Source organism: Podarcis cretensis (genome assembly GCF_951804945.1).
Source record: "Podarcis cretensis genome assembly, chromosome: 2".
Classification (NCBI taxonomy): domain Eukaryota; kingdom Metazoa; phylum Chordata; class Lepidosauria; order Squamata; family Lacertidae; genus Podarcis; species Podarcis cretensis.
Genome location: NC_137171.1, coordinates 36,702,749 through 36,726,136, shown reverse-complemented (window position 1 = coordinate 36,726,136; position 23,388 = coordinate 36,702,749). Strand labels below are relative to the sequence as shown.

Genomic DNA, 23,388 nt, shown 5'->3' with positions numbered 1-23,388 from the left:
CCATAACTGTTTTCTCCTAGGCTCTTTTTCCTTAAAACACTTGGGTTAAACTAGCAGACTTGTACCTGATGCTGCTCAGCCAGTGCAGTTAAAATCAGTATCGTTTGTAAGGTTCAGTCTACTATCTTGATTCAAAATTGCATCCAAACATTGAGGAGAACTCAGGAACTATCATGCAAAGTTTGGTTACAATATCTTAAGAAGGATCCAAATGCATAGCGAACGCACAAACACCTTTCCAAAATTTATAGCGGATGAAAGTAACTAGGTGAATTTACCTTGCATACCCCTGGATTTTACAACTTCCTGGGAAGCTGTATCTGTATAACTTTATGTTCCAATTTTTTGTGGCCTGGTACCCAAGAACTTGTAACTCAGGAGGCAGATGAACAGCAACAGGAAAGGAATTAGGACTAGTATAGATATCTTAACATTGACCAGAACATTTGAAGCAGCCTCAGTCAGCCCAGTATTTACTCATTGGCAGCAGCATTTTCAATATCTTGGGCAAAGGTCTTTTCTAGCCTTGCTTCCTTCTATTACGTTGTTTGACAACCGTGGATTGCATCAATAACCTTCGGCATGCCAATCAGAATTTGGCAAAATCTGCCCGTGCTGTTAAAAGTATTCCTTGCAACCATGAGGTTTAGAATATTGAAAGTGTATTTGTTTTGCTTTCTGTGTTTAAAAAAGGAGAGTTGTGTAATACATTCTGTGTGGCCTTTATGCACTAGGTTTGCAGGGAATGTCATCTTTACCTAGAAGTCTTAATTCCTGTTTGTCATACTGGGATGCAGATACATTTGTTCAGCCATGTACATTTATTTAAACTAGGATTACAAACCTTCACTGAGTTGATCAGTAAAATTCATCTGGAAGTTGGGGGCTAAGTATGCTTGGTGGGTGAGGCTGAAGAGCCCTGCCATTTGGGTACAATATGCTAACTTTCTCTGTCATGTATCAAATATGCTATTAAAACACAAACTTTGGTGGCTTTTTTCTTTGTATCAAAAGCTGATGGATATTTGGCATTTCAGGGTTAAGCCAGTTATATTTTTTTAGGAATAGTCACCACAGGCAACTGAACATGTCAGTGTTCAGCTACAATCAGTGTCCTTTTTAAATGTATCGTATATCTTCCAGAAGTTGGATTTGTTCATTTATAGATGCCATTTGCCTCTGTTACTGTATTAGGGAATATTTTTATTCCAGATCTCCCAAACTGATGAAAAAACCCACATTAAACTTGGGCTTTCTTTCTTTAAAAAAGTTGTAGATTTTATTTATTTACATCTTGCATCTGAGTAGCTGGCTAGCTCCTTTCAGTTGCGCTCTTTCAGTGTTGTCATTTTCATTGTTTTGCCAGATGCCAACTATATTCCTGTTCTGCGGAGTTGAAGCCAGGCAGCTGTCATGCTGGAGGAAAGTAAATTGGTTTTGTTAAGTACCAATCATTCAGATAGCCGTGGGTTGGGAATAAGGATCCTGAATTCTTTACTTGCCCAGGGTTGCAAGCAGAAGTAAATAACTCCAAGCTTCTGGTTTAATGATTCCTTTGTGATGGGGTGACAAGAGTGTGAAAACTACAATATTGCTTCTAAATAATCCTTGCAGAGAAAAATTACAGTTGATCGTTGTTTAAATCACAACTCTTATTTTAAAGATACTGCTTTTCACAAACTCCCCCCCCCCCTTAATGTGCCTCTTTGAAAACCAATGCAGTGTTTATATTATGACAGCTGCAGTTAGACCTGAAGTTGCTGCCTAAAAGTCCAATGGCGAATACTTGCCTTTTTTATAACTATGATACCTAGAAACTTATATTATGAGATTATAATGATCCTAGCCAGGATCATTATTAAACACTAATTAAGCAACAGGAGCTTAACAAATCAATAATCTCTAGCTCAGACTTTATTTTCAGGTCCTTAATGCTGTACTGTTATTAGAACATATGCTTTTGTTAATGGAGGCACTTTATGCATTTTAAAAGGATGCATGTTTTACAGTTACCCATCTGATGAAAAATTTCACTTAGAGCTTGTGATTGCATCAAAGAAAGTCCTGGGTTTATTAGCTCTTCTTGCATATTTCAGTTAAACTGGATCAACCTTTTTTTCTGAACAGCTTTCAGCAACAGCCACTTCTTACTTGGGGAAATGTGCTAAAACCTTTTCTTTCTCGAATTCCTAATGACTGGGTCATTGTGTTGAGGATACCTGAGAGGCCCTTAGACTAGAGCTCCATTCTTCCCTTTTGTGAGGGGCGAAGTCTCTGGACTGTTTCAGCAACATTTAAAGTGCCACCTCCTCTAACAACTCGTTAAGTCTAATCATTTAATGGAACCAGGGTGGGAGTGCTCTGAATTGTTCTCTGAATGATTTTCATGTTTTTCATTTTTAAATTTTTTTAAAATAAAGCCTTATTTTCCATTACTTCACTTGTACTTAGCTTTCATCTAAACATTGGGTGATAATCTTTTTCCTTATGTGCAGTATCTAACTTGCAGTGTCACAGTTTGTAGGATTCTGAAATACTTCATTCAGTGCAGCATGCTAACTAGAATATATCTTCTGCTAGAGCTTCAACTTCTTATTGAATTTGTATCCTGATTACTGCCTTGCATTTTCTAGGAAATGCTTTAGATAGTATTGTACCCTTCTGCATAGAGGAAATCAGAAGCCCAAAGTGACTTCATGCTTCTGCAATACATACATTTGAAAGCAACAGTGAATTGGCCTTTAGTTTTGTGTAGCACTTTTTAATCAACCCGTATAGCCTCGATAAGGATATCAGAGACAGAACAGATTACCTTTATTTAACTTGTAACTTTCGGTTAAGCCATATCAGACAAATGAAACATAAGTTTGATATGGCTTAACTGGAAGTTGCAACATCCTTTACTTAGCCAGAGCAACCACATAGATCTGAAAAGAAGTTGTGAATCTCTGCTTCGCTCTCTATGCATGCTAGGCGGTGTGCTACTTACTCAGTGCTAGGCTATAGTTATGTGGCTGAGAGGAATTAGCTATGTTTTACTAAAAAAACTCATCAATAGTAAAAAAAGGGAATAGTCTATTATCATAGAATTGTACAGGTGAAAGGTACCCTGGGGTCATCTAGTTCAACGCCTACAATGCAAGAATCTCAACTAGATCACATATGGCAGATGGCCATCCAACCTCTGCAACTATATTGTAGGAATTTATTTTTAGGAGACTTTAATTAGTTACCAGAGTTTGATCTGGAAGCTCCTACAAAGCTTTCCAATCACCTTTTTGTTGACCTTGGTCTTTCTCTGAATTTAGAGTGCAATTGGAACAAATGTGGTTATGGTTTAAACAAGTTTCACACAATTTCTTACAAACATTTGAAACAATAAAGTCACACACATATTTAAAAGAAGAAACACGAGGCATTTCTTAAACTGTAGAGATTCAAGGTAGCAGTTCTTACCTGTCACCCCAGAGTCCCATATGCACCCACAGCTTTGGTGGTCCAAATCCAAACGAATCACACCCATCATGCTTTTGCCCTTTTTTATATAGTTCTTAAACCTTGGGTTCCATATAAGATGGCTATCTCAAACATAATGATTCTCCCTCTTTCTCCACATGTGACTTTGACCTACACTGCAGAATTCAGTAGCCTTTCCCACCATGAGCTCATCCCAGTTATGGGTTCACTTGGTCTTGCTGAGATTTCTGAAAATAATACAATTCCCTGTTATGATCCTTTAAAATATTCACCAGATGTCCCAATCAAAACCCTAAACATTTAACACTCTTTCCTGCCTATGTTCTGTGACTGTTTGAGATTGCAAGTGCTCACAGAGTACCTCTATCCCTTGTTCTGTTTGCTTTACTGTCCACAAGTTCCTCTTTTCCCAAACTTGCTCCAGCTTAATATACCAGTGTATCAACGTGGTCAATTTTTATGAGACCCCATATCCTTGATGGGTCTAGTATTCACCTCTACTTTTTTCTAATTCAGTTAGGTGCATTCAGCAATGAACAATGTTTGCCTCCTGTGCAGCCCACTGTAAAATTTGGCCTTTCCTGTTTCTGCCAGCAGCTATGAATAATACTCCATTTAACTTCAAGACAGCAGAGTCTGATAGTTGAATGGTGGTCTCAGGGTCCTACAATAGCCAGCCCAGGAAATGGCTGAAGCTGTAATCCAAGTATACTGTACATGGTTACTAGAAAGTAAGCCCCACTGAACTCTGTAGGAAGCCACCTACATCAGTTTCTTAAGACTTTGCAAATTCTTACAATTCTGTGGTACAGGGTTTAGATTCTTGAACCTGAACAACTGCTTATTTGAAGCTTTGCCTTCATCTTCATGGTCTCCCTCTGCAGCACTGGTAGGGAAAGTGTTTCACTGTCCTTCTGCTAGAATCCCTTTTGTATGGTACCATCTTGTTCGTGGGATTTGCATTGGCTGTCAGTCTGCTGCCAGCCACTTTCTCCTTTTATATCCCTTATATACTGCATTCTGTAGGAGACTTAGTCTTTAAAAGTTCCAAAGATACCAGAAGCCAGCCCCACAGTAATTCAGACCAGGGCTTTCAGTACAGCTGCCCCTATTCTACAGAGCAGCATTCCTGCTGAGATAATGGCAGGTGCCCACTATGTATGCTTTCTAGAAACAACTGGCACCATTTTTGTTTCTGCAAACCTTTTCAGCTAATTGAAAAGTTACCTGCCTTAGGTGTTCATTTTGTGATTTTAAACCTACACTTGGTTGTTCTTTTCTGCCTTTTAAGGACATGGCTGTAGTTCACCTGGGACATGTATGTGGCAGGCAATTCCCTAATTATCAAGTAATCATAATAGTGAGAAGGGAGAGAGATTTTCTCTCCCACTTCAGATGTTAACTGATTTGCTCTGTTACCATGCCATGGTTTAGTTGTGCATTGGCTATCCAAACACACACTGGTTGTTTACAAATTAGGTTGACATGTCTTTGTGCATTGGAAATAGTGCTGGTGCTCAACTATCCTTTCCTACCTTGTTTTTCTCTTTTTTAAAAAAATAATAATATTTATTAAAGTTTTAAATGTTACAAAAAGAGAGATAACTCCAAGTTAAACAAAAACTTGACAACACATCACAATAATGAAAGAAGAGAATAGAATTTTTTTTATAAAAAACAGAAAAACAGAAAAATAGAAACAATTAAAAAACACAACAAACCTTCCCATAACTTATCTTTCATTTGCTTGTTTCCTTGACCTCCTCGCACCTCCCTTTTTTGTATTCTAGTTCAGTTAGTTATTTCAGCAAATCCTTTCCATCTTTCCCAATTTTTATCCTATAATTTATCTTAATATAATGTAACTTTACCTTTCCTCCTTTCATCCATTAACAATCTATTTTTACTTAATCCTTTATAATATTTCTGCTAAAGCCACTTAACTTCATTCCAGCCTCCTTCTAACATTCCTTAATTTTACAATGTTTCTGTAGATAAACTTTAAATTTCTTCCAATCTTCTTCCACCGACTCTTCTCCCTGGTCTCGGATTCTGCCAGTCATTTCTGCCAGTTCCATGAAGTCCATCAACTCCTACCTTGTTTTTCTCAATAAGGTCCATTCCATTCTAAAGCGATTGAGTCTGCATATGGCCACCATAGTTGCAGTTGTCCTTGCTGTCAATTTCCTGCTTAGATATTTGTTTGGAGGACCACGCTTTTCCAGTAGAGGGCAGCAAACTGCTGAAATCAGCCGAGTGTTCTGTGGAAGAGCTTGGTCTGTTGAAAATTAGACACCGTTTGATTAAGAACTGGCCCTTATCTCCAATAATGGGGTGATCTGGACTAAGGAGAGCAGACAACAACAACCTGGTCATTTAAGTAAGGGGGAGGGGGAGAATCCTGGCAAACCATGCTACCACTTCCTTATAACTGGGAGAGGTAAACCTGTGACCCTCATGAAGTTTTGTTCCAATTTCCATCCGTTCCAGTTAGCATGGTTCATTTTCAGGGATGATGAGAGCTGCAGAGCAGCAACATCTGCAGAGCACCAGGTTCCCTATCCCTTCTTGAAATGGATTGCCACATCAACCCTTTGTACAGATCTATGGCTCTTCATTGGTGAATCTTCAAAAGGATTCCCAGTCCATAGATTTCCTTTTTTGTCAGAGGTTCTGAGAACCAATATATTCAGTCACATAAGACTACAGTGGTACCTTGGGTTACAGACGCTTCAGCTTACAGACTCCGCTAACCCCAGAAATAGTACTTCGGGTTAAGAACTTCGCTTCAGGATGAGAACAGAAATTGTGCAGCTGCAGCGTGGCAGCAGCAGGAGGCCCCATTAGCTAAAGTGGTACCTCAGGTTAAGAACAGTTTCAGGTTAAGAATGGACCTCCAGAACGAATTAAGTTCTTAAGCCGAGGTACCACTGTATATACTTGGTTGCTGGCTGCATGCTTCCCATGAGCATCTGGTTGGCCACTGTGAGACAGGATGCTGGGTTTAGATGGGCCACTGGCCTCATCCAGCAGGCTATTTTTATGTTCTTATACTGTACTCCCTTTTAAAAATAATAATAATCAAGTTTTGGGTGTTTCTTAGCTAGATACTCAAAATCCATAAATGTCCATATTGAGTGTGTCCATATAAGCACTTCTGCAAAATGGAAATTTAAGCAACAAACAAAATAGAGGCTATGGCCTTTCACTGATGTGCTGTATATCTGGCTCACTTGTACCAATTGCTCCCTCTTGCACACAGAAGTAGTCAGTGTGGGAGCTACTCTGATTAAATCAGAGAACTGGAAAACTGTATCAGATGCCAGTTCTGTCATCTATTACTTTTACCTGCCAAAATGAAACTTGGAGGCAACTAGCCCAGACCTTCCCAAAGATTTGAGTCAAGCAGAGAGAAAGGTAGAGATGTTCTAATGCTAAAGATTTAAAGAGAATTCACTTCCCTTTTCTGTCATAGTCCGTTCTGAAAAATGACACTGACGTATCTAGCAACTGTATATTGTCTAACAAAAGAGAAGAAATACCAGCCAGCTGACTCTTCCTAGATTTGCCTTAGCACTGTCCAAAAGGGAGCGATCGCTAACAGTACAGCTCTGCTTATCCCTTTCCTGTGAGATATAAAGCTGTATGGAGGAGAAGATTAGGTGTTATGGCTGTTTGTTACTAAGAATATAATTATCCGCATGTTAATGATCACCGTCTTGATAGGATTAGCCTGAAAGACAATCTCAGCTACAACCCTGGAGATGTTGCCTTGGCCAGTCCACTGTTCTTTTAAGTGGATTTACTTGGTCTCCCTATCCCAGGCAATGCATAAAATATTAATTTATAAAGGTCACATTAGAACTCGGAGAGAATTTATATTGGCTCTGTTGACTTAAGTAGGACAAAATCAAAAGAAAACAAACCCTGTCCCTTAAAGGCATGCTGGAATGTGGCCCTTGTCTCCAGAGGTGAGCTTGATTAATGCCCTCTTGCTAGGGATGGTGTGTCCCATTTTGTTGCTTGAGATTAAAGGAGAAGTTCTGCTTCTGCCATCTCCTGCCTTCTCCTGCTGCCACCTGTTCTGCCACCACCATGCATCCTACCGCATGCGCCATTGTCAGAGGAGTGGCACCACTATCAGCGCTGATTTAGGGTAAGATTGCACTGGTTTCAGGTAAGATCTTGCCCAAAATGGCTGCAAACTTGCCCAAAATTGGTGCTGACTGTGGTGGGGCTTCTCCCGTGGGGTAGGCAAGGCACCCACAGGCATGATGCCTGAGGAGTTTCTGCTGCCTGAAACCGTGGCCTGCCCTGCCTGGTGGCTGGGACGCCTCTGCCTTCTGCTGTAAAGGAAACAATGCAAACCTGTGGGAATGTGATTTGGTGGGTTTGTTTGTTTTCTACAACTCTTAAAGGCTGAAGTAGTCCCAAATGCCAACTGGAACTTCTATTCATATATTTTAGAAAATGGGAGCAGCCCTGCACCCATCACTTCTTATTACTGATGATGACTCACTTTTTCTCTGACCTGCAAGCTAGTAGCATAAAATCAAAGTGTGTGTATGGCTGCAAGCCTCTCTGCACACCGAGACCTCTAACCAGGCACTCACATGAGGCCGGACTGCCCAGTACCGGGAGCATTAAAACCCTTTTTCTTCAACAAAGGTGATCTAAGGTGGGTCATAACAGTCATGCTACCACCACACAAATGTATGGAAAAGAAAAAAAGAAAAGAAAAGGATCCCCAGATTCATGTCTGGATTAAATATGGGTCCTGGATCTGTAAAAATGCAGACTCTATCGATTCAAGCCTTTGGTGAAGTCTCACAAGTCTCACAAGCTGTGTGTGTACAGAGATGGGGGTGACTTGTGGCTCTATGTTCTTGAACTACAACTGTCACCATCTCTGACCATTGGCCATGCTGGCTAGGGCTGATGGGGGTTTGAAGTCCAGCTACACCTGGAGGGCCACAGAGTTCCCTACTCCTGCTTTGCTGTCTCAGTACAACGTATTGCATTCACTGGACCCCTCAAGACTTCACGCAAAACTGGGAACTGTAACATGAGCTAGAGACTGAGTTCTACCTAGCAAATTTGTCTCAGTAGCACAAAGGCTTCCACCACCTACACAAAGGAACTTCCTCTTCTTTCCTCCCCATGTATTCCTCCTGATCTGTTCTAGGGGTTCCTTAAACCCCCAGAGCAGAGGTGGGAAAAGAACATCCTGTTTCATTGGCAGAAGCCCTTGTCCTAGTCAGAGGACTTGATTGAAGACAGCCCTATGCTGAGCACCTACACCGATTCATTTATAAATCTATTGAAAAAAATTGGGGATATGTTTAGCGAGGATGTGGATAAAAGCCAACCCTCTCTTATCCTACCAGAGTTGTGATGTTACATACAAACTTCAGAATCTTAAAATGAACCAAAGAAGGCTGAAGCTGACCTCTTTGTGGGTTTTTGTTTTTACAAAAGAAACAACGTAAAATCAGTAAAATGGAGAGATGGGTAAAACTTCAGCCGCTTCCAGCAGCCACCCTGTACCATATCTTTTTCCCAAGGCTGTGCAAACATTATCTGGCCATCCAGCTTCCTGGCAATGACTAGAGACCAGTAAACATCACTGAAGGCTGCATCTGCGTTGACTGCAAGGTTATGGTACAGTCTCTCTCTCTCTCTCTCTCTCTCTCTCTCTCTCTCTCTCTCCCTCTCTCCCCCCCCCCCCCCACACACACTTATGACTGAAGCAAGATGGAGAACTGCAGGACTAATTGCTCTGTTTACAGGCCAGCACCTAGCAGCCCTAGGATATGAGTCTGGCATGCGAGCTTTAATTTCCCTTTCCTGTTGGCAAGTCAGGGCATAGTTATCTATCCTGATAGCTTGGGGGGGAGTCTGTAACAGCACAGATAAATTTTACTTCTGGGCAGCAATCTGCTACCAGACTTACAAACCTTGCAGGGCTTAATCAATACAGTGGTACCTCAGGTTACATACACTTCAGGTTACATATGCTTCAGGTTACATGCGCTTCAGGTTACAGACTCTGCTAACCCAGAAATATTACTTTGCTTCAGGATGAGAACAGAAATTGTGCTCCGGCGGCGCGGCGGCAGCGGGAGGCCCCATTAGCTAAAGTGGTGCTTCAGGTTAAGAACAGTTTCAGGTTAAGAACGGACCTCCGGAACAAATTAAGTACTTAACCCAAGGTACCACTGTATTTAGGACTGTTAAAGAGAGGAAAAGCATGGCCCTATTGTCCAGAGATGTTTTCTGTCACCTTGTGCCTCCTTTTGTGGTGCATCAAGAATTGTTCTTCCTGCCTTGCTAAGCAAGGCATTGCTGTGGGAAGTAGACTGAACAATGCAAAAAGCCGGTGTGTGTGACAAATGGCACAGGTGTCTCTAAGGGAAGCTGTACCTCTGTGGTTTAACCGGCGGCGGCCGCTGCCAGCACCTCAGATTCTACCTTGCTTTGAAGCCAAAGGCTCTTCAGCTACGATACTTTTCAAAAACAGGAAGACAACACTTCTCAGCACCTTCATTCCTAACTTGGTTTAATAGACTAACCATCTCCATTCATGAGGGAGGTCTCTGGACCTGATCCTGACCAACTTCTGCTGAAGGCAAATAGAAACAGACATCCCAGCTGTATTAAGTATTTTAAAAACGTGTTCTAGGAATGGGGGAAGGTGAGCAGAGAAGTTTTTGGATGTTCACTTAGTGTAGCAAAGAGGCAGGGAAAGTACTTAGCACTACGCCAGGGAAATCTCTGGAGAAGGTGTAAAGGAGATTCCCTCTTGCAAGATTTCCCCTTGTATACTGAGGAACAAAACAACTGAATTGCTAAACCAACCTTAATTCTTGCTTGGCTTTGGAGATTATGGACAGAAAGAACCTTCCTTGCTGGGTGGAAGGAGAGAATCCATAGCAGACAGAGTATTTAAGTGGGAGATGGGTTTGAGCTTAGTTCTGCTACGGTGGTGAAGGGCTGGCTGCATGTGAGAGAGTGTGCCAGTTATATAGCACTCTTAATGGACCAAGTGTTTTACAATCTTAATATTTCCTCATTCCTGTGAAATAAGTGCTTAATGTCCCCATTTTATGAGTAAGCAACTGAGGCAGAGGCTGAGTGATTGATTCAGGGCCACCCAGTTGTCTTAACTGAGCAAGTGCAATTCATTGGTGGAAAGAGGCTTGTTATTCTTACTTATTTTATTTCTACGCCACCCTTCATCCAAAGATCACGGGTCAGTTTTCAATATAAAAACACATGCAAACCATAATAACAAACAGAAATAATTCCCCCCTTCCCCTGCACACACATATACACAGTTTGAAAGGGAGAAGCAGAACAGAGCATTCCATAAATATTGTGTTGTCACCCTATGGACCTCTTGCGGAAGAGGCACACCAAGAAAGGCCTCGGGTGATGATTGCACAATATGATTTTATGATACGATTTTATGATTGCTTGATCATAGTGCTTATCTATTCATAGGCCTAACCAGGATTTATATTGGGGTCAGGATGGGGGGGGGGTGTAGAACCAAGCTATCTGTGACACAATTGGTAAGTTAGTTAAGTATTTTAATTTACTGGGGGGGGGACTGTCCCCTGGTTATGCCCATGTATCTATTATGATTTGATGATATTGTAAGATGTCTTATGATATAATATTTCACTTTCTTCAATGTTTTATTCTGGATTGTTTTATTTGATGTTTTAATTAAGGTTGTAAACCACTTTGAGTTGTTGTTTTATGCTTAAAAATATAAATTAGCATAGAAACATTATTATTATTATTATTATTATTATGTTTCTATGCTAATTTATATTTTTAAGCAAAAAACAACAACTCAAAGTGGTTTACAACCTTAATTAAAACAATAATCCCCTTCATGGATCACTGCCTTGCCGTGGCGAAGGGGCTTGAAGAACTCAGAGAAGCTATGAACTATGCCGAGAAGGGCACCCAAGATGAACAGGTCATAGTGGAGAGTTTTGACCAAACGTGATCCACCTGGAGGAGGAACCGGCAAGCCACTCCAGTATCCCTGCCAAGAAAACTCCATGGACAAAGACAACAGGCATATAAAAGTTATGATGCTGGAAGATGAGCCCCTCAGGTCGGAAGGCGTCCAACATGCTACTGGGGAAGAGCGGAGGGCAAGTACAAGTAGATCCAGAGCTGATGAAGCGGCTGGGCCAAAGCCGAAAGGACGCTCAGTTGCGGATATGCCTGGAAGCGAAAGGAAAGTCCAATGCTGTAAAGAAAAATATTGCATAGGAACCTGGAATGTAAGAACCATGAACATGGGTAAGTTGGAGGTGGTCAAAAATGAGATGGCAAGAATAAATATTGACATCCTGGGCATCAGTGAACTAAAATGGACGGGAATGGGTGAATTCAGTTCGGATGACCATCATATCTACTACTGTGGGCAAGAAACCCGTAAAAGAAATGGAGTGGCCCTCATAGTCAACAAAAGAGTGGCAAAAGCTGTACTGGGATGCAATCTCAAAAATGATAGAATGATCTCGATACGAATCCAAGGCAGACCTTTTAACATCACAGTAATCCAAGTTTATGCACCAACTACTGGTGCTGAAGAAACTGAAATTGACCAATTCTATGAAGACTTACAACACCTTATAGAAGTGACACCAAAGAAGGATGTTCTTCTCATTATAGGGGATTGGAATGCTAAAGTAGGGAGTCAAGAGATAAAAGGAACAACTGGCAAGTTTGGCCTTGGAGATCAAAACGAAGCAGGGCAAAGGCTAATAGAGTTCTGTCAAGAGAACAAGCTGGTCATCACAAACACGCTTTTCCAACAACACAAGAGACGACTCTACACATGGACATCACCAGATGGGCAGCATCGAAATCAGATTGATTATATTCTCTGCAGCCAAAGATGGAGAAGCTCTATACAGTCAGCAAAAACAAGACCTGGAGCTGACTGTGGCTCAGATCATCAGCTTCTTATAGCAAAATTCAAGCTTAAACTGAAGAAAGTAGGAAAAACCACTGGGCCGGTAAGATACAATCTAAGTCAAATCCCTTATGAATACACAGTGGAAGTGAGGAACAGGTTTAAGGATTTAGATTTGGTGGACAGAGTGCCTGAAGAACTATGGATGGAGGCTCGTAACATTATATAGGAGGCAGCAACGAAAACCATCCCAATGAAAAGGAAATGCAAGAAAGCAAAGTGGCTGTCCAATGAGGCCTTACAAATAGCAGGGGAGAGAAGGCAAGCAAAATGCAAGGGAGATCGTGAAACATACAGGAAATTGAATGCAGATTTCCAAAGAATAGCAAGGAGAGACAAGAAGACCTTCTTAAACAAGCAATGCAAAGAAATAGAGGAAAGCAATAGAATGGGAAGAACCAGAGATCTGTTCAAGAAAATTGGAGATATGAAAGGAACATTTCGTACAAAGATTTCCATAATAAAGGACAAAAGTGGAAAGGACCTAACAGAAGCAGAAGACATCAAGAAGAGGTGGCAAGAATACACAGAGGAATTATACCAGAAAGAAACGGATGTCTCATATACCCCAGGTAGTGTGGTTGCTGACCTTGAGCCAGACATCCTGGAGAGTGAAGTCAAATGGGCCTTAGAAAGCACTGCAAATAACAAGGCCAGTGGAAGTGATGGTATTCCAGCTGAACTATTTAAAATTTTAAAAGATGATGCTGTTAAGGTGCTACACTCAATATGCCAGCAAGTTTGGAAAACTCAGCAGTGGCCAGAAGATTGGAGAAGATCAGTCTACATCCCAATCCCAAAGAAGGGCAGTGCCAAAGAATGCTCCAACTATCGCACAATTGCACTAATTTCTCACGCTAGCAAGGTTATGCTTAAAATTCTACAAGGAAGGCTCAAGCAGTATGTGGACCGAGAACTCCCAGAAGTGCAAGCTGGATTTAGAAGAGGCAGAGGAACCAGAGACCAAATTGCAAACATGCGCTGGATTATGGAGAAAGCTAGAGAGTTCCAGAAAGACATTTACTTCTGCTTCATTGACTATGCAAAAGCCTTTGACTGTGTCGACCATGGCAAACTATGGCAAGTTCTTAAAGAAATGGGAGTGCCTGATCACCTCATCTGTCTCCTGAGAAATCTCTATGTGGGACAAGAAGCTACAGTTAGAACTGGATATGGAACAACTGACTGGTTCAAAATTCTGAAAGGAGTACGACAAGGCTGCATTTTGTCTCCCTGCTTATTTAACTTATATGCAGAATTCATCATGCGAAAGGCTGGGCTGGATGAATCCCTAGCCGGAATTAAGATTGCCGGAAGAAATATCAACAACCTCAGATATGCAGATGACACAACCTTGATGGCAGAAAGTGAGGAGGAATTAAAGAACCTTTTATTAAGGGTGAAAGAGGAGAGTGCAAAATATGCTCTGAAGCTCAACATCAAAAAAACGAAGATCATGGCTACTGGTCCCATCACCTCCTGGCAAATAGAAGGGGAAGAAATGGAGGCAGTGAGAGATTTTACTTTCTTGGGCTCCATGATCACTGCAGATGGTGACAGCAGCCACGAAATTAAAAGACGCCTGCTTCTTGGGAGAAAGGCAATGACAGGCCTAGACAGCATCTTGAGAAGTAGAGACATCACCTTGCCAACAAAGGTCCGTATAGTTAAAGCTATGGTTTTCCCAGTAGTGATGTATGGAAGTGAGAGCTGCACCATAAAGAAGGCTGATCGCCGAAGAATTGATGCTTTTGAATTATGGTGCTGGAGGAGACTCTTGAGAGTCCCATGGACTGCAAGAAGATCAAACCTCTCCATTCTGAAGGAAATCAGCCCTGAGTGCTCACTGGAAGGACAGATTGTGAAGCTGAGGCTCCAGTACTTTGGCCACCTCATGAGAAGAGAAGACTCCCTGGAGAAGACCCTGATGTTGGGAAAGATGGAGGGCACAAGGAGAAGGGGGCGACAGAGGACGAGATGGCTGGACAGTGTTGTTGAAGCTACCAGCATGAGTCTGACCAAGCTGCGGGGGCAGTGGAGGACAGGAGTGCCTGGCGTTCTCTGGTCCATGGGGTCACGAAGAGTCGGACACGACTAAACGACTAAACAACAACAACAACAACAACAACAACAACAACAACAAATAATAATAATAATAATAATAATAATAATAATACAGTAATAATAATAATAATAATAATAATAATAATAATAATAATAATAATAATAATAATACAGTAATAATACAGTAATAATACAGTAATAATAATAATAGTCAAGGACTGGGCCCAACCCATACCAGCTGGGGAGAAGGAGCAAAGAGAAGCGCGCGCCCCGCATCAGGGGTCTAAGAGGCGGGAGCGCGCGGCGGTGGGCGGGGCGCAGGGTCGTGACGCGCGTGTTGTGAAACCCGACCCAGCTTGAGGAGAGGCGGGATTCCGCCCAGTGCTCCTGCTGCTGCTGTCAGGCTGTTGCGCGGCGCGCGTGGGGACCGTGGAATTTGCCGGAGCTCTTTCCACTGCGCGACAGCAGAACCAGGGGAGGCGAGATATCGGAGGGAGCTGCCTGCCGCTCTTACCCTTAAGAACGCGGTTCTTCTCTGCTAGCGGCGGCAGCTCCTTGCTGGTGCGTTGCAGGCGGTGCTGCGGAGCCCCCAGCGCAGGGACTGCGGCGGCGGCGGCGGCGCTGCTGCCGAAGGAGGGATGGATGTAGCGTCGGAGTTCTACTACCTGGCCGTCCCGCTGCTCTTCACCGTCTTGGCCGTGATCCTCGCCTCGGTCTTTGTGAAGCTGAGGACCGGCTCGGAGGGCGACAAAGCGGCGGCGGCGGCGGCGGCGGCGGCCCCGGGAGGAGGCGAGCCCCGAGAGGCCGCCGAGAAGAGCGCTGCGGCAGAGCCGGCGGACGGGGCAGAGGGCGGCGAAGCGGGAGCGGAGGAGCCGGGCGCAGCGGGGCCTCCCCGGCTTCATGAGGAGGGAGGCGGGGAAGTGAAGGGCGAGGGGAGAAGGCGCCGCGAGGAGGAGGAGGAGATCGGGGCTGCCGAAGAAGAAGGGGACGAGGAGGAGAAAGAGCAGCGCCAGGAGAGAGGCGGCGAGGAGGACGAGGACGCCGACGCCGCCGCCGCCTCTAGGACTGCCCAAGCCGGACAGCAGAGCCACCCGCAGGAGGTCAAGATCCCCAGCCAGGCGGCGGCGGCTGTCGCTGCCGCTCCGGTGGCGGTAGAAGAGCAGGAGGAAGAGGAGGAGGAGGAGGAGGAGGAGGAAGAGGAGGAGAGCAAGGTAAAGGAGATGCTACAGGGGGAGCCAGGGAGAAGTGTGTGCTTGGAGTCTTGTAAGATCCAGGTGTGTGTGTGTGTGTGTGTGTGTGTGTGTGTGGAGGGGAGCCCGAGAGTCATCTAGTCCAACCCCTTCAATGCAGGACTCTCCAGTAAATTATTCCTGTGTATGCATATATATGTAGATCGCGGAGCTTTTTGCATTTTTGCCGGTGACTTGAACTGTGCGGGTATTTGGTGCGGAGGTCAATGCGCTCTCCTTCGAAAGGCCGAGGGAAGCCTCCCGCCGCAGCCAATCAAGGCGCGGATCGCCTCCTGCCGAGGACTCCCCTCGCCGCACCTCGCCTTTGTTGCTCTGCGTTTCGTGCCCATTCAGCATTCCAGGCCATCGGCGGGCGCAGCTCCAGGGCGATGCCACGTTCCATGCGGTGCCATTACTTCTAATACTTGCACTGCCCTAGCCCGCATCCTGGAAAGACCGCGAGTCAAAGAGGGTAATAAGCAGGGGAGAGCCATCCAGGACCCTCGATCTCTTGACAGCATCAACCCAAACTTTGATTGTAACAAACAAGCTGCCTTGGTGTCCCTCTTTGTACAGCCCAGTGCATCTGCCGAAGGGAGACCCCGAAAAGCTTTCCATCCCCTTCTCTCCCATTTGTGTAAGTGGCTCAGGAAGCCCACCTGTTGCTTCAGGAAGTGTGAGCAATGACTGCTTGCTGCTGCTGTAAATGTCGCAGGCCTCATTCAGAAGAGAGACTTTTAAGATTCCCAAAGCAAAGGTGTGCTGATTTATTTATTTCTGAAATAGCTTGATGGAAATAATGCATTACCTTTTACCTTTAGTTGCTTGTGCTCACTTTGGGAATCTGCTTTTGGCGTTTTGTCTTTTCTGTTGGTAGCCTAAATGCTAGAGGAGGTCTTGGAAAGTCTTCTCCTTACTCCTGACGCAACTTTTATACATGAAGGTATAATCCCCATTCATGGTGCCTTCTCCAGCCTTTAAGGAGGACAGGTCTGGCTTCCTATCTCCTCCTACAGTCTCATGTTTTCCTATAGTCTCGAGAGTGAGACACATTATGATGTCCCCTATTTCCCCAGAGATGTGCCCTGGATATGAATAGGGCAGGAGGCACTGGCATGCAGCAAAGGTAAAAAATACTCGCCTCTGCATCCAGCCCTGGATGGCTTCTGATTAAAAATAAATGAGCCATCTTCAAGACACAAAGAGGTGACACACTGCCTGCTTTGTCAACCTACCATTGTTCTAGTTAGGCTATAAACCATGTGTTGTGCTTAAAATCCTTAATATCTAAAATATGCCCCATTACTTCACTCTCTTCTAGACTGGCACTGGAACCGTATTCCTTGAAGTAGCTCAGATATAGTCCAGACAAGTAGGACTTGCAGCAACATTTGGCCATGCTTTTTCTAGGATACTCCATTTCTATTTCCACTCCCACCCCCTTTTCCTGTCCCCTCCTCAACAGTCAGCATTCCCATGGCCACTGAACATGTTCGGTCCCTGTGGGGTTGTTTTATGCGGAGCTGCTACTTTGATTTTATTTTTCTACAGACTATTTTGTACTTTTCTCTGTCTGCAAGTACTTCTGCACATCACCTCCTAGGCCATTTTGGCTATACAGGGATCCACACTCAAGGAATGAATCTGTTAGCATATAGGATTATTACAGATGCACATTGAAGTATCACAACAGGTGGCTCCAGGCAGACCTTTTTTTAAGACGCTGGAAGACTAAGGAGGGGGGTGCCTGAATGTTCATTTGAGGGGATCCACTCATTCTTAACACTGCACCCTGTGTTAAGGTCATTTCCAGGGGTTTTTTCAGTAGGAACTCACCAGAACTGAGTTCTGGCACTTCCCAGGTGGGCTCCGTTGCCATTATAAGAGAACAATGGTGAATTCCAGCACCTCTTCTTCCATAAAAATAGCACTGGTCATTCCCCTGCCCCACTCCTGTTGGAGTGCACTCTGTCCAGATAGATGAGTCACTGTTGTCACCCACATGTACAAGGCCAAGAACAATTCCTTTGCTGAAGAAAGAGGCTGCCATGAGGGCTTGAAAAGAGGGAAGCAGTGCACAACCCCACCGACACCAACACTTTTGCCTAAGTGCAACACAGAATGTGCTCTGCCTAACATTGACTTGGTTGTTGAGGAAAATCTACTGCATATAGAAAGTGTGTGTAAAGTCTCATGAAGAGTCCAAGTCTAGCCTCATCACCACTGTGGCATGACTCAGCATTGGGGAGGGAGGACACTGATTCCTCCATTATGTTGGGTGTATAATCTTTGCAACTCCATAGAAATAGCACTATTAAAAGAGCTGTTGTATTGTAGCGGCTAGATGACAGACGACATGAGCTGCAGTCCAGAACGCTTCCAACTCAAATCTACTCTCCATGATGTATCTCACTAGGCATTGCTATGCCATCATCATCATCATCATCATCATTGCTTCCTGAATTACTGCATACACCAAAGCTGAATAATTCCCCGAATAAAGGGTGATTTTGGAAGGGATTTACCAAATGAAAGTAATTTATAAGTGTTTTTCGCCCCAATTTGGTTTGGAATAGCAGTGGGAACACCAAACTTGTGTCTCCTTCCAAATGGTGTTCGAATATAATTCTCATCACCCCTGCTGCTCGTGGTTAGAACAACTAAAAGGGTTGGTGCCTGGTTAAGTGTGTGCAGGAGCGTGGCAGGCCCAGAGGAGATTAATGAGCAGTGAGCCTGTCTGGGTGCTTTACTGGGATCCAACCCAGAAGACTTCAATTTAAGATTATTTAATCCCATTGACGTCACTGTCTTTAACTAGTTTGTGCTGTTCACTGCCTCATACATTGTGCTGTTCACTGCCTCATACATATCTTCCAGTCCCACTCTCCCATCTCTAACAGGGGAAGAATACTAACCTGCTTACAAGTTGTGGTAAGGATTGCTGAAGTTCTTTGAACCCAGAAAAAGTGCTATATAAATATTATTTATTACATTTATATCCCCCCTTTGCCGCAATGGGCTCAAGGTATCATACCCCCCATTTTATCCCCACAACAACCCTGTGAGGTAGGCTAGGTTGAGATGTGATGACTGACCAAAGGTTACCTAGTGAGCTTTGTGGCATTTTAACCTGGATCTCCTGGTCTTAGTCTGAGAGTCGAACCGCTACCTTCTCCAGCTAGTCAGAAATAACAACTGGGGGGCCTGTTCTTGGTTAAAATCGCTTCAGGTCTCCATCTGAGGTCTAACTTGGTACAAAAAGCCAGTGTGGAGTAGTGAGTAAGATTAGTAAAGGGCCTGGCAAATGAGTCCTGCATTTACTCTGCTCATTTTGTTTTCTGGTTCATATGCTGCTTGCCTCTGCAGCATCTCTTTAGGAGAAATGCTACCTTCGTCGGTTTTTTTGCGAAGTAAATGGAAGCAGTGCAGAGTCAGCACATCTTAGAAACAGGCCCCTGTAGCCCAGATGCCAGGTTGCAGGAGGAAGGATGTGTTTGTTGATGCTATTGTGATTATTATTTTCATCCCTGGACCCGGTGATTACCTCCCACATCGCTCGCTTAGCTCCTGTGCCTGTTTATGCCTTTGGGCACCCTTTTACCTTGTTTTGTAATTTCCCCGGGGAAACATTGGCGAGAGGGAGAAGTTGCCCTAAGCAGGCCTGCTGATCAGGAGATAGCTTCTGTTAAGCCAGCTGGGTTTCCCAGCATACAGAGCACGTGCTGGCTTCTCTGGGTGGAAATATACAGCATCTAAATATATATATATATATATATATATATATATATATATATATATATATAGCTGGCCTCAGACAAGCAGCCTCACAGTGTGCTTGGTGGGAGCCTCCCCACTGTCGTGGCATGATGGGCGTCTCTTGGTTCAGAAAGAATTACTTTTATGTCTCTGAGGTGGGGCTGGGCTCCTTTCTGGCTAGCGCACACCCTTCTCTGCCTTTCCCCCTATTCTTCTGTCTCTGTATTAGCTACAGCTTATCTACGCTTTCTAAGAGTATCTACAAAAGCAACGTTTATGCCTGCTCTGTACATAAGGTCACCTCATTTTACTGCCTTTTTGCTGTTTGTACCCAAATATGTCCATGGGGTGTTCCCATGTTTATTGTGTGATAACCATCAGTGCAGATTAATGGGCAGTTTCCTGTGACTCCTAGCTGTATGTCCATAGAACACAGCTTCACAAACAAAGCTGTTGTGTGAATATGTTTGGTGGCTCCCATGTTGCTAACCCTCATGGTTTTGGAGATAATTTTAGAAAAGCGAAAACTCTCATTTGGGGGAAAGACCTTTTGTACACTGTAAAGCTACCTGAGTTGTTGTTTTTTCCTCCGTCAGTGCGTCTCCTATCATGTCTGCCTCCCTTCCCCTCAGAATCATAATCACCTCTCACCACCACCATCATAACCCTGTCGCTCCTTCTTTTTTCTTGTTACCTGTAATCATAAAATCTGTGCAAACTCAAACTGTGAATGAAGAATGCACCAAAAGGAATCCACACATTCTAACTGTGTTAAATTTCACATGCTGCATTTTTTTTGGGGGGGGGCAACTAAATTTGAATCCACGTTACTTCCGGAACAGTGCCCACTAAATTGCCTCAAAAACAAAATATGTTCCCTAAGTTGACTCCCTCCAGTTATTGCTGGACTGCATCTTCTATCGCCGCTGTTCGTTGGTCATGCTGGCAGGGACTGGTGGAAGCTGGAGTCCAATAAACACCTGGAAGACATCATATTGATTACCCCTGCCCTATGTCAATAAGCAAACTCCATTTGGTGTTTTTTATATATAATTAAGGGAGAGTTATCAGGCCTTTTGATTAGAACAACCACAGGAAACCAATGCCTGGTTAAGTGTGAGTCTACCAGGTCCAGAGGGGTTTAATGAGTGGATGGGCTTAGCTGGGATCCTAGCCAGAATGCTTTGATGCAGAAGTAACACGCCGAGCAGCTCACTGGCTTAACTGCCTTGTGGTGTACATTGTCTTTCTTATTTATTTATTATGTTCATTTATGCAGACTGCATACCACGCATTCGCAAGGCTGAAAACCAGTACAGTGGTACCTCAGGTTAAGTACTTAATTCGTTATTAACCTGAAACTGTTCTTAACCTAAAGCACCACTTTAGCTAATGGGGCCTTCCGCTGCTGCTGCACCACCAGAGCACGATTTCTGTTCTCATCCTGAAGCAAAGTTCTTAATCTGAAGCACTATTTCTGGGTTAGCGGAGTCTGTAACCTGAAGCGTATGTAACCTGAAGCGTATGTAACCCGAGGTACCACTGTATATTGGAAGGATATTAGGTAGGAAGATGCCTTGCATTGTAAAGAAAATGTCATGTTTCAGAACCCCTCAGCCTGTAGAGTATGGCACCTACCCATTCCAACATCCCTTGTTTTTTAAGTTCTCAGCCAGAATTCTGCAAATCACCTACGTCTAAAGTCAAGCATTTCTTTTTTTGCACACACAACTTGCAAGGAGCAGCTGATACATTCTCCTCTGCCTACCAGCAAGCTACCTCCAGTTTTCTTTTGTTTGTTAAACAGCACGATGTTGGATGATGGGCCGGCTTCACGTCACGGTCTCCCCATTTCATTTTACCCCACCCACCCCATATTAGATTGTTAAAGCAAGCCGGAATATTCTGATTATTACTTCTCTGCCACTCGCCACACGTTGTTTGTGGGAAGAATGGCCCCATTTAGTTTACTTGCTTTGCATAGCTTCTTTTGGCTGATCTCAGAGGGAGGCGAGGCTGTGCTTGAGCGGTGTCTAGAGGGAGGGAGATGTTTCTGTACTGAGCAAGTGCTTGACAGGACTGGGCTAGCACAGCGCAAGGGAGACTAGGCGTGTGTCTGGGCTGCTCTCTGAGCAGCCCTTTTTTTAAAAAAGCTGGCATTAAAGTAAATGGTGCCCACAGAATTCAACATGGGTGGCAGTCATTAGCACTGCCCTTTAGTCTTTGAAAACGTGGTCTGTGAGGTCTCTCATCTCCCTTACTCTAGCTAGAGCAGAAATAAGGGAGCCTTTGAATAAATACTAACTTATTTGATTATTGGATCGTGGGTTTGGAACTCAGGGTTCAGCTTTATGCCAGGGCAGACCATTTATCGGCTTGCATTTTGGTTTGTCTGATTCATCCAGCCTATTTTCTCGTGGAAAATTCTTCTATTTGAGAATGTCATTGTTGTTGCTATGAAATTTGCAACTCCAGAGAAGATATTTAGGCTGCTATGGTATACTCCCTTACTAGGGAGCAAGCCCCGTTGAACTCAACTGGACTTGCTTCTGAGTAGACATGTATCATCAGATTGTACAGGAAATCTGATCAGGGCTTTGTGAGTCAACGGTGTTTGAGAGAGGTGGACTTGGATGCAAATAAATATCTGGTTCAGCTGTCAGTGATTGGATTTATTTGTCCTTACTCCCAGAAAGGGAATGTTGTTGAGCTGTTTCTCTGATGGCTGCCTTGCAAAAAAAGAAAAGAAAAAAAATTGAAGAAGTATGAAGCAAGCATTTGCCTTAAAAATATGCTGATTCTTGGAGTTTTGAAAAACTCCTCCTGTCTGCCTGACACTAGAGATTTGGTCAGGGAGCTGAGCCACTGCTGTTTGGAAGGCCACCTAGGAAGAGGTTGTTGACTACACAGCTGCCCCTAAATGCCAAGAGGAATCTGGAGAAAGATGTAGATACCTTGAAAATAATGACATTCCTTGCCTCCTGGCTAATTCTTAATCTGTGGCAGGCATGATTTATTAAAATAATCTTATCTAATCAGGAAAGCTCTAGAAATGTCTGCTACCTGAGTTTCCAAGACACTGTGAGCTCAGCTGTCCATTCTGTAGCCACCTCAGGGGTTTCCTAAGCAGGCAGAAGGCCCTTTTAATTGAATCGCTACATCAGGAATGGCAGAAAAGCAAGGATGATTGCCTCTTTCCCCTTCAACTGCCTGGATGCATCATGCATCAGGATGTGGTTGGATTCCGTGCAAATATTAATCAGCCAACTAAAATGTTCATTGATAAAAGGTGCTCTCAGTGTGCTGATAGGCTGTTTGTTGATAAAACCAAGGTTTGTTCACAAACCAAGGAAACCAAGGGTTGGCCCATCCATGACTGTTTGTCACTTGGTAACTTCATTATGATGTTATTTTGCACCCTTTACAGAGTAACACAAGCAAACAGACACACAGACACACAAACAGGTTCTGTCTGCACATTGCAGTATCGAATGGTAACATGTAGCATCATGTGATGATGTGACTGAGTGGTCACATATCTTAACACTACATACAGACTTTCACTGCCTGACTTCACATAAAAGCAAAAGTTTTGAATCAAATCACTTCACTTGTTTAGCTCAGCTCAAAGTTGTTATGTGTTCAAGCTTGAGTCTGGACTAAGGATTCTGAGCTCCTGTGTTCTGATTTGATACATGTTGTCCAATCACAGAACATTTCAGGATTTGGGCCTCTGCCATTGGCCCTTGAACTCTGAGTTGTGATTTGCAGCTTGAAAGTTTAGACAGCCAACCACGTTGGGAGTGGGAGTGGCCCAGGCTTTCAGGAATGTATATAAGTAGTTGCTTTGCCCCTGTTTTC

At 43.7% G+C, this 23,388-nt stretch overlaps 1 protein-coding gene across 7 annotated transcripts in view; it reads left to right on the top strand.

The window, feature by feature from the left end:
* JMJD6 (jumonji domain containing 6, arginine demethylase and lysine hydroxylase) overlaps window positions 1-23,388 on the top strand; it is an 88,242-nt gene that overhangs the window by 12,103 nt on the left and 52,751 nt on the right. The window contains exon 7 of one of the 7 annotated variants that reach the window (XM_079966118.1): window positions 1,367-2,435. The exons of the other annotated variants lie outside the window; for them this stretch is intronic. Coding sequence (XP_079822244.1) covers window positions 1,367-1,430 — 64 coding nt within the window. The 3' untranslated portion in view covers window positions 1,431-2,435. Of the gene's footprint in view, window positions 1-1,366; window positions 2,436-23,388 lie in introns of those variants that run through there. 7 annotated transcript variants of the gene reach the window in all.